Below are 12105 nucleotides of genomic sequence, written 5' to 3'. Positions count from 1 at the left end.
TGTGACTTTTGCTGGGAGAGTGTTCGATCTTAAATATTTGTGATTGGAATTTATGTTTATTAAGTAAACGATCGTGTGCACAGTGCAGAAAAAAGTATGGCAAGAACTGGCACCTTAGTACTAACCTCAGGCTGTTTCATCTTTTCCTCCTAACATGGAGTCATTAGGTACTGTTCAGAAACACCTGGGAGACGAAGCCCTCTTCTCTCCACTCACGTTAGTTTCCCATCATCTTTTAGGGGTGTTTCCTGACTTGGGCCTTGAGAAGTAGTAGGTGACTCCCCCGATTCCTTTCAGCCCCTCCAAGGGCAGTTTCTGCAGAAAGGTGACATGGAAGTAGGTTGCCCTTCAGGCAAAGCAGGGCTGGCTGGGGGGAGGTTTCTGGCTCCTTGCCAGCTTGCTGGACTGTTGGTTTTTCCCACCCTCACTGACCTTTGAGGCTGAGAAGGAACACAATTTTATGATGAGTCATGTATGAGCCTGTGAGCAAACCAAAGCCAAGTGTTTGTCAACAGAAAGTGGAGCCTCCCCCTCTCCGCCTTCCCAGATGCTCTGTAGGTTGGCTTAGCAGCCAGCTTCTGAGCTCTCTAACCAAAAATGTGTGTTCACGTGGACGAAAGCTGACCTTTGGATGGAGAAGACATTTTCCAGGTAAAGGGGTAGGACATTGCACACCTTGGTGTATTCTCTGGGAAGTGAGGTGGAGCATTTCACCTCTCCCTTGTTCTCCTTGTCTTGTTGAAACCAATTTTGCAGATTGGTTTCAGAGTGGTTTGCTTTTTTTCCCAAGGACCATCACGTACACTCCTGGTACAGAGCCCCCAAAGTAAACTGAGTTTGTGGACAAATAACCAAGCCCTGAATGTAGGTAATTTGGAAGTATATTTCAGAGGACAGGAGAGTCTGATGAACATGGATGAATTATGATCCAATTAAAAAACGAAAAAATTAATATTGGTTGGGTATGGTGGCTCACACCTGTAATCCTAGCACTTTGGAAGGTCGAGGCAAGCAGATCTCAAGATCAGGAGTTCAAGACCAGCCTAACCAGATGGTGAAACCCCATCTCTACTAAAAAAATACAAAAATTAGCTGGTGTGTGGTGGCATGTGCCTGTAATCCCAGCTACTCAGGAGGCTGAGGCAGGAGAATTGCTTGAACTTGGAAGGTGGAGGTTGCATTGAGCCGAGATCATGCCACTGCACTCCAACCTTGGCAACAGCGAGACTATGTGTCAAAAAAAGAAAAAGAAAAGAAAGAAAAAAAGGAAATTAATATTGTAAATGTATATGGTAAGTCTGTAATTAAAATAAAATCCAAGGAGAATTTTTTTTTTTTTTTTTAATGTGCTTTCTTCTTCTTCCCATTTCTCCTAAGGCTTTAAGGGAATGATGAGAGAGAAATAATAATGAGGAACTGGTACAAATGCATTTTCAGATTATTGTCTTGGAAAGTGAGTGGGTATTTGAACTTGAGAAGAGATAGATGGACAGTTACGATACTTTCTCTTTATGCTTGTTATGCCAAGGAGGTCCGGTGTGTAATGCGTTAGGAAGTTCAGGGCCGGAGGGAGAAGGCCTAGATTCGTAGCACCATGGGTGATCACCTGAGGCTTCTGGAAACTGTTCACGGAGGTCTTGGGTTCTAAGACTGATTGACTTGATGCTGGTGACCAGTTGTAACCTGTTCTCCCCGCTTCTTTTCTCTTTCAGAGTTGAATGATAGTATGAATGAAAACAGTGACACTGTCGCGCAAATCGTCCACTACATCATGAAAAATGAAGGTGTGAACATTTTAGTGTTCAAAACAATTCAGTATTTCTATGCTTTATTAAAAACCTGCTTCGAAGAGTCAAGATTTATCTAGATCCTCTTTTTGACCTCACCTAAGCTTTCTAACACCTCAGCTTCCAGCTCTATTGAACCACGCAGGTTTCAGATGAGTGAGTTTTCTAAGCATCAGTTGGTCTTAAGTGTTGCAGAGACCCAGGCCTGGAGCTCTGTCAGCTGATATTCATATCCTGGCCTCACTGTTTACTGGTTTTGTGCGATTTGGGGAAACTACATTGCCTCATTTCATGAGGTACAGTTTCTTCCTGTAAAATGAGGGAAATAATAATATTACCTCAGCCTGGCACAATGGCTCACATCTATAATCCTAGCACTTTGGGAGGCTGAGGTGGGAGGATTACTTGAGGCCAGGAGTTCAAGACCAGCCTGGACAACATAGTGAGACCCCATCTCTTTGAAAAAAGTAAAAAACAAAAAAATTAGCCAGGCATGGTGGCACACACCTGTGTTCCCAGCTATCTGGGAGGCTGAGATGGGAGGATCACCTGAGCTCAGGATTTCAAAGCTGCAATGAGCAGTGATCATACCTGCTGCACTCCAGCCTGGGTAACAGAGCGAGATTCTGTCTAAGAAAAAGTAATAATAATATTTACTTCACAGCATCATTGGGACGTAGCGCACATAGAGTGCTGAGTATAGTGAGCACTCAAATATTGTGTGTTCCTTTTTTGCATGCTTACAAACACTGTGGTAAAATACATGTAGCAGGCTGGGTCTGGTGGTTCCCGCCTGTAATCTCAGCACTTTGGGAGGCCAAGGTGGGCGGATCACAAGGTGAGGAGTTTGAGACCAGCCTGTCCAATACGGTGAAACCCCATCTCTTAAATAAAGTACAAAACTTAGCTGGGCATGGTGGCAGGTGCCCATAGTCCCAGCTACTTGGGAGGCTGAGACAGGAGGATCACTTGAACCCGGAAGGCAGAGGTTGCAGTGAGCCAACATCGCACCACTGCACTCCAGCCTGGGCAACAGAGTGAGACTCCATCTCAAAAACAAAACAAACAAAAGAAACCCAAAAAACCCACAGAACATACAATTTAGTACTGTTACCATTTTATTAAAGTGCACAGTTCAGTGGGATTAAGCACATTTATAGTGTTGTAGATGCATCTCCACTGTCTGGTTCCAGAACATTACATCATCCCAAACTGAAGCTCTGGACACATTAGGCAGCCGTTCCCCACTGCCCTGACCACTGGCAGCTACTGCTGTGCTTCTGTTTGTTCAATGTTACCCTTTCTCTGGTGTTAACACTTTCACAGTTTAACTTTTATGGAATTAAATATTTTGTCTTCCTGAAATGTATTCTAAATTGTCATCTTAAATGGAAGATTAATTTTCTTTTGCTTTTTAATTTTCCCAAGCAATGCATGAATATGTTCTTGGCATGGAACATGTACCCATTCTGGCAGTGCGCAGTGTAAGGCGTGGATGCCCCACTTCCTGCCTCTGTGCCTTTCACCTTCCGGACTGTCTTCCATAGCTGTGGGGAGCTTACAGGTCTTTGGGACCTGGGCTTCTGAGAACTAGAGCAGCTGCTCATTTGTGATGATGGATGAAATGGGTTACTGACAGCCGAATCCGTCGAAATAAGTAAACTGTGAGAACCTTGCCGGGGCTGAAGTTCTCATGTATAGATGTCACAGCACTCATGAGGGTTTGCTACATGCTGGGCCTGTTCTGTGGGCTTTCCAGGGACCCCATGATCCTGGTGTTTTCTTCCCATGTTACAGGCTAACTACAGTAGGAACTTCCCATGTTCCCACTGTGCTTAGCTAAGTTGCCATTGTTGCACCGCTGGCAGTGGCAAAGCTGGAATTGGAACTCAGGTGTTCTGGTTCCATAGTCTGTTCTCTTAACCACTTGCTGTACTGCCTCCGTCTAGGTAGCATGAAAGAGGGTTGGAAAATGTTTGCCTTTCAAAAGGGGCAGTATATAGCTGGGGTCATTTGTAGAACTCCTTAAGTATTATTAACTCAATAAATTCTTAAAAATACTGGCCAGGTGTGGTGGCTCATGCCTGTGATCTCAGCATTCTGGGAGGCTGAGGTGGGAGGATATCACTTGAGGTCAGCAGTTTGAGACCAGCCTGGCCAACATGGTGAAACCCTGTCTCTACTGAAAATACAAAAATTAGCCGGGTATGGTGGCAGGCACCTGTAATCCCAGCAACTTGGGAGGCCGAGGCAGGAGAATCACTAGAACCCGGGAGGCGGAGGCTGCAGTGAGCCGAGATTGCACTGCCACTGCACTCCAGCCTGGCGACAGAGTGAGACTCTGTCTTAAAAAAATAATAAAATAAAATAAAAGTACCAGATAACATAGGCCCTGTTGTCACCCCATTTTATAGATTAGGAAACAGAGACTCAGAGAAGACACTTGTGCAGAGTCACGCAAGCAGGTATGGCAGGATGGTGCCAGCGGTGGGCACTTCTCTTAATTACAGCAGAGGAGGTGTTTGGGGTCCTTGAGGAGGTATATTATATAATTTCCTCACTTCCCACACTTGTGGGCAAAGAGGCCTGTTTTTTTTTTTTTTTTTCCTTTTTAAACAATGTCACTTTCCTTTTGGAAAGTAACCTTTGTGTTTTACTATGCTTAGTACCAGTAGGTACCACCAAGCAGTCAATACCTGAGGTGCCATTTTCCTTCTCTCTCCTCTGCTCCCCACTTCTCTTTTTCTTCTGTCTTCTTCTCAACCCAAGGTCCCCTCTTCTGTCCACGTCTTCATCTGCGTACCTGCGGTTTCTGCAGAGGCCTGTGAAAACCGCTCGTGACTCCGATCCCTTGTGCAGCCCTTGATTCTCTTCCTGGACCCCCAAGATACAGGACCCCCCTAATGTTGCCGCATGTCCTTTCCAGCTGTGTCCTCTTCAGCTTCTAGCCTGCACCCAAACCACAGCCTGGTGATAAGATACAGTCTTGATCTCTTACCAGTTTATAAGCTAGCATGTTTGAGTTTGGCTTGGAGACCGAAATCCTCTTATTTTGTGGACCAAATGCATTTAAAAAATATTTTTGTCTCAGTTATTAACATGACTTTGAACTTAGTACCAATTTGGACTTCCCTGTTGATATTTTCTGTCTTTGGTAAGTTGGAATTAATTACACTTTCTATTTTTAAAAGTGATAAGCATGCCATAACTTTTCCTTTACATTAAGAAAGGAATAAAATTAAGCACAATCTGTCTTTTACCCTTTTCCCACACGTGTTTAGGCTTTCTTTTCCTAGATTCATGCCTCTGTAAACATTTGCAGTCATATGCGAATGGTTTCTGCTTTGCATTTTAAATGTGGTAAATGGGGTGGTATTTGACTTGTACTCATGGTGACATTCTTGTTTATAGTTTAAACACATTATGTCTTTAATGTTGAAAATCAGTTTCAGTTTAGATAAATATCTCTCGAAGGATGATCAGCTGACCTGCTGGGCAAACACACTTTGTTTCTCTCCATCCTCACACAACACTTCTGACAGATGTGTGGGTTTTTTCCATACTCTGCAGTTCTCCAAATCTTCGAACACCAGCTGGGTATCCTACGATTTAATATAGCTCTGACTCTGTCTGCCTAGAGCTAGCGTCAGATCCCGAAAGACTGCTCCTACTTTGGATGGCAGTTGGAAGTTGGGGCTCCAGCACTTTTGACCTATCATCTGTAAATGGCTGGGAGGAGGGATCCATAATCCCCCTCTCCGGTTCGATAATTTCCAAGAATGGCTTACAGAAGAACTCAGGGAAACACCTTATTTTTTGTCTATTTATTTATTTTAAGATAGCGTCTCGCTCTATCGCCCAGGCTGGAGTGCAGTGGCACAATCTCGGCGCACTGCAACCTCTGCCTCCCAGGTTCGAGCAATTCTCCTGCCCCAGCCTCTGGAGTAGCTGGGATTACGTGTGCCCGACACCACGCTTGGCTAATTTCTGTATTTTTAATAGAGATAGGGTTTCACCATGTTGGTCAGGCTTGTCTAGAACTCCTGACCTATGGAGATCTGCCTACCTCAGCCTCCCAAAGGGCTGGGATTACAGGCATGAGCCACTGCGCCCGGCCACGGAAACACTTTATTACATGTGCTGGTTTGTAATAGAGGATGCAGCTCATAAACAGAAAAGATGGATAGCACTGGGGGTGGGGTGCAGAGCCCTCTCTGGGTGCCCTACCCCTCCTGGCACCCGCCTGTGTTCAGCCACATGGAAGCTCATCAAATCTTGTTGTTCAAGAGTTTTTTGTAGAGTTTAATTTCCAGTCCCAGAACCCTGCCCTGTCCTCCCATGCTCTGACTTTCCCAAGGTCCCTGGGTAGGTTCCAACCCTCTAATCGCTTGGTCTTCATGATGACTCGCCCCACCCTGAGACTGTCTAGGGGCCCCATCCAGGGTCACCACATTAGTGTAAACTCAGGTGTGATCTAAAGGTATTCCTTATGAATAACAAAAGACACTCCTGTCAGGAACTTCCAAGGCCTTTAGGAACTCTGTGACAGGAACCCAGGACAATGACCAAATCTATTTCATGTTATACCACACCAGCACACTGACTGTTTTCCTAATCCCAGGGGTTGGATGTACCACAGTGCTAGCGTTTAATTCATCTTTCTAAATAGAGCCGAATGGAATCATGTCTGGGTAGTCATTGGAGTTTTCTTGCATTGTATGGATGTTTGGAAAGCATCTGGGAGTGTGCAGCTGAGTTTCTCTGCTAGGCTTTTAAACTGGCTGCTTAGTAAGAATTGTAGGGAATGCTACAGATATTCCTTAGATGCTTCTGATTAGTGATTAGTATTCCTGATCCCTAGGCAAGAGATCCCTTTGCAAAGTTTTTGCCTTCAGGCTCAATTTATATTTTGGCAGAAAAGAGTCCTTTATAAATGACTGTGAGTGCTTAGTGGATTCTGAAACTTCCTCTGGTGATTATGCAAACACGCTGTGACCCATTATTCAACCTGTGTTCCTTTGGGTGGGGACTTGGACACTGAAAGGTAGGAAGGAGGGTGTCAGGGTTAAAAGCACCTACCTTGGAGTCAGACAGACCAGGATTTGTGTCCAAGCCTGTCACTCTCTAGCCGTGTGACTCTGGTCAGTCAGTTATGATCTTTGGGTCTCAGCCTGCATATTTGTAAAGTGAGGGTGATAATTCTACCTACTGTGAAGGTCGTCAGAAGAGTCCAACCGGTAAGATCTGTAAAGCTTTCAGGCGGTGACTGGCACATCCCCGGCACTTACATTTTGGTGATGGCCATGTTAGTTTTTGCTTGGGAAATAAGCCTTTAGGTGTGAGGAAGACTTTGAAGAGAACAGTGGTGGGAGAGACAGTCAGACATTTTTCTTGCCTGATTTTGACTGTTTCATGCATATTATCAAGCAGGGATTCAGGGGAAAACAGAGAGGTCTTTTCTGGAAAATACCGCCCATTGGAACATCTTCCCTTTTCTGGAGGGAATTTCCTTGCCGAGTGCCTGGCTCCTCCTATTTTGGGGAAAGCCCTGAAAGGAAATGTAGTTGACAGAATGCTGGCTAGTGTGGAGAAAACCACCTGTGGCTTAGTGGCGCTGTGAGTAATATACGAGGAGCTATACCTTCAACAGAACTCAGAGTATTGTTCTTTGATGGTAACTTATAAGCAAATTAAGGCATGTGTTTCAGTCCTAACGGTGGTGTTATATTAGAAAGTCTTCTCGTCACTGGCAACCAAATGTTCCCAAAAGACAGATTACTGAATTCGACTCCCTGGAGGTTAGCTTAGAGACAGGGATGCCTGTGTGTATGTGTGTGTGTGTACCTGCACACTCATGCATGTGTATATGTGTGTCCCACATGCCACAGGGTGGGTGTGAATGATATTTACATAGAAACATAAGTCTATTCCTAGAGGCTCACTCAGCAAACCAAGGGGATGTTTACTAATTATTCCTGAGAGATACAGAGGAGTTACAAGAATTCATGAATAACCGAGAAACACAATGTCTATAACAAGCAAGTTTTAGTAATGATTTTAATATATCTTACCTTCCGGGAATCATTCTGTAACTTGATGTTTCTTTTTAGAGGTGGTCATCATTTTACAGGTGATTGGTTTTTCTCAGGCAGCAATTTTCAACATTTGATTTTAAAAAGTCCACTTCTGAATGTGGTGTTAGTGCTGTCCCTGTTTGAGTACCTTTTGATGTTGTTATCCCTCTTTTTTATGTTTATAGTTTTGAGGTTTGGTGAATGTTGGCAGAGTAAGTATGGGCTGGCAAATGATTATATATAATCAGCCCTCCATATCCATGAGATCTGTATCTGTGGGTTTAACCAATCAAGGATAAAAAATATTAGGAAAGAAATGGATGATTGCATCTTACTGGACATGTGCAGACCTTTTTCTTGTCATTATTCCCCAGACAAAACAGTATAACAACTATTTTCTATTGTATTAGGTATGATAAGTAACCTAAAGATGATCTAAGGTGTATAGGGGAGGGAGAGATGTGTTTTACATCAGGAACCTGAGCATCTGTGGATTTTGGTATCTGCAGGCATCTAGGGAGCATTCCCTCATGGATACTGAGGACAGCTGTATTTTGTATACAACAAAATACAAAATTGTATATGGGATTGTATATCCAAACCTAGTGGCTGAAACAACATCATTTTTCTGATTCCTCCTTTATTAGTCAAAAGGGAAATGAACTGACATTACTGGATTATACTTAAATGTGTTTTACAGAAGGAACTGTCTTTGTTGTGCGGGAGAAGTTACTATGGATCCATTTTCAGTAATGCTTTTGTAATGATAGGAGATCTTGTTTAGATAAAAATTTCTGTTTGGAAATACATTTAGACATCCTCACAGATAGTTGTGAAGGGTAAAGTATTATTCTTGGCAAAAGATTAAGGGTTGTATTAATATTTCTTAAAAGAAAAAACAAAAAACCATGTGTTCTCAAGGGTTGCAGTGGGGCGATGTGTTTCCTAACAAGATAAAAATTGGATTGGGGCCCCCCCCAAAAAAATTCCCACTCTCTTAGATGTAAAGCACAGGTATGTGTATGTACATAACCAAATGTATATCTGCAGTGTTATACTTTAATGGGAAAGTGATTAGGGAAAAATAGTTGAACAAGCCTCTTGGGTAGGGCAGTAACACAAGCCAGGTTGGGAAACGCCGCATTGTAAGCCCTGAACTGTTAACACTTACAGCAGCAGTTGGAAGTAGAATTAATATTCCTCCTCTAGAGAAGTCATTTGCATGTTAAATATTAAAGGTTTGTGTTGCCTTACTTGGTAAATAGTGATTTTTATTTGTTCTTTGGTCTCTAGAGAATTTGTTGTGGTTAGTCATGAGAACAGTGCTTCAGAAATCAATTGAAAAGGTTACGAGCCAGTAATAACATTTGGCCTTGCCAATTCAATAGCCACGAGAAACTTGAACCTTCCCTTCAGTCTTTTGTCCTGGGGAGCTTGACCACTCTACAAGGAGGCAGAAAGCACATGGCGTGTGGGTGTGGGTGTGGGTGTGGGTGTGGGTTGGGGGACTCAAACTTAGACTCAGTTTGCTTTTGTTGACGGCCTGGCCTTCCACCTACAAATCTGGATTTTTTTTTTTTTTTTATAGTCAGCGTGTATTACATAACTTATATGTTGTGATCGATACTTGACATTTTAAGATATCTGGCCAGTCAAGGGCTTATATGATCCTGAAGCTCATCTGGAAAATTAATCTTCTCTCATCCCTGATTCAAGATGGGATAGAATTGATATCATAGGAGTATTCAGAGTTTAGAGCTAATTATTTTGGCACATACAAGTTATTAGACAGTAGATCGCTTATGAAATACATTTCACTATCATATTTTTCAAAGTGTATTTATCAAAATGAGTTAACTGCAATAGAGCAGTAGCATATAAACGTTCCTTTTGTTTGGTGGAGTTGGCGTGGGGGTAGGTTTCTTCTACATTATATTGCTATTGATATGTAGGAAGTAACGCCCGCCCTATAGTAGATCTGCTGTCCTTGCCATCGATTCTCTGTCACTCATACTGAGTTCCTGCAGGGTGCAAGTTATTGACAGATGGTGCCATATTATGCAGTTATGTTGGAGGAGACCCTCCTTTCTCTAGGCCCCCAGGGGAAAGCTCTCCCTTCCCTAGGCCCCTAGGACCTCATCTATGAACTGAAAGAATTGAATCAGATGTGTTCTCAACAGCTTTTCTGGTGTGATTACTCATCGTCTCTGTTCTGTTTTAATTCTTTAATTGTATTTTTATTCCTTAGCAAATGCCGATGTCTTAAAGGCCATGGTAGCGGACAACAGCCTGTATGATCCTGAAAGGTGAGCACGCCTCCCCTCTTTCTTAGTGCGGCATCTTTTCAGTTACTTGCTCAGCTATGGAGCCATGTGATATGCTCTTCTGCTGGAGCAGGTTTTCCAACTTTGGCACTATTGATATTTCGGGCCAGGTAATTCTTTGCTGTGTGCAACTGTCCTGTGTATTGCAGGATGTGTGACGTCGTCCCTGGCCTCCACTCACAAGATGCCAGAGCACCCCCTGCCCCCACCCTGCCAAGGTGTGCCAGCCCATAATGTCTCCATACATTGTCAGTGTCCCATAGTGGGGACAGGCACTCCTGGTTGAGAACTGTTGTGTTAGAGAATAATGATGGGAAATAAGGCATAGAGGTCAAGGGCAAGAACACAGCCTTGGAATTGGGAGATGTGGTTGAGTCCTGCCTGCACCACATATTAACTATCTGTCCTTGGGGAGGTTAACTCATCGCCCTGAGTTTAAGTTCCTTCCTCTGTAAAATGGAGATCACCACAGTACCAGCTTTACAGGGTTGTTATAAAAAATGCAAAATACCTTAAGCATCGAAAGACCTCCACAAACAATGATGATTAAGTGAACAGCCAAGCTGGTTTGCAGCTACGTGGTGCGTTCTGTTTTTGCGTTACTATTTTAGGTTATGGTTGTTGAACAGCGTAGTCCTTCATGATTAATTACAGAGAACTGTATTTCTATATAATAATTGTTTCTCCAATGAGGAGCGTTTATGGGATGTCTGCGGTGTGCTGGGTGCTGCGCTGGAGCTGGACATTCACAGACCCTTGCCGTGGAGAAACACAGTGGGGAGTGGGGATGTGTGTGAGGCCTCGTAGTGGAGAGCACTGTAGGGCAGGTGGAAACTGAAGGCGCTAGGGGGCCCCGGGGGGGCCAATGGGAGTTCAGGAAGTTTCATGGAAGAGGTGTCCTCTGAACCAGGCATGCAAGAGGGTAGAGACAAGAGGCAGGGCTGGCTGTAGGAGGAAGAAGGGCCAGAAGACAAGTCGCTACAGCATGAAAGCCTGGGACTCACCTGTGAAGGGTTTGGTCCAGGGTGGCCAGGCCAAGTGACATGGCAAAGGGGTTGGATCTTTCTCCACGTCGTATGTGGGTTGTGCACGCAGCACATCTTAGATGTTTAATAGGTGTTTGTCAAAATGGCCACGTGAATGTGTGTTTTAGGAAGGTAACTCACAGTGCAAGGAGGTGAGTTTAGGAGAGACATAGAGTCACAGAGACAGAAGAGCTAATGACTTCCCCCATGTTCCGTTCCTGGCCACAGACAGCTGGTGTTCTGACCATCTTAGCTCATGGTGTCTTTGTCTCAGTCTTCTCTGGGCATCCTGTAGTGCCCGTCACTGGGTTTTGTACACAACTGGTATTTGAGAAATGCTTGTTGAATGAGTGTTGTTAAATTCTTGCACTCAGCCTTCTAATATGTGATGCTAATTTAACATTATTTTAATCCAGGCAGGTATTGCTGTGTGCTTTTATTTTAACAATTAGGAAGGCATCCCTAAAGAGTACCAGACTTTTGGCTGTCAGTTATGTTTGAGGCGGTCTCTTCAAACATAGGCTCCTCTTCTTTTTTAAGTGTGCAGGTGGCCAGTTTGCAGCACCGAAAAGGCTGGTTTCTGCTGTCACGGCTTCCTGTGTGTCTCTGGGGCTCTTGCCACAGTTCAGGTATCAGGCTCTGGGCTTTACACCACCGTCACTACTTCTGCCTGCACCAGAGGGCTGATTCCTGCTCTGTTTGGCTCTGTTAGGTTCCAATTCCTCCTTTTCTTTTGAAAGTAGCTCACATTGGCTGGGTGCGATGACTCACATCTGTAATCCCAGCACTTTAGGGGGCTGAGGCAGGCAGATCACCTGAGGACGGGACTTTGAGCCCAGCCTGGCCAATGTGGTGAAACCCCATCTCTACTAAAAATAAAAAAAAATTAGCCAGG

The 12105-nt window shown here is 44.0% G+C and overlaps 1 protein-coding gene across 1 annotated transcript in view; it reads left to right on the top strand.

The window, feature by feature from the left end:
* Positions 1–12105, top strand: part of RELL1 (RELT like 1) — a 72212-nt gene that overhangs the window by 36641 nt on the left and 23466 nt on the right. The window contains exons 3-4 of the mRNA XM_003927507.4: positions 1713–1784; positions 10110–10167. Of these exons, the coding sequence (XP_003927556.1) occupies positions 1713–1784; positions 10110–10167 (130 nt within the window). The remainder of the gene's footprint in view (positions 1–1712; positions 1785–10109; positions 10168–12105) is intronic.

This window comes from Saimiri boliviensis, chromosome 3 (assembly GCF_048565385.1).
Source record: "Saimiri boliviensis isolate mSaiBol1 chromosome 3, mSaiBol1.pri, whole genome shotgun sequence".
In the NCBI taxonomy this organism is placed as follows: Eukaryota; Metazoa; Chordata; class Mammalia; order Primates; family Cebidae; genus Saimiri; species Saimiri boliviensis.
This window is presented reverse-complemented; position numbering and strand designations above follow the sequence as displayed.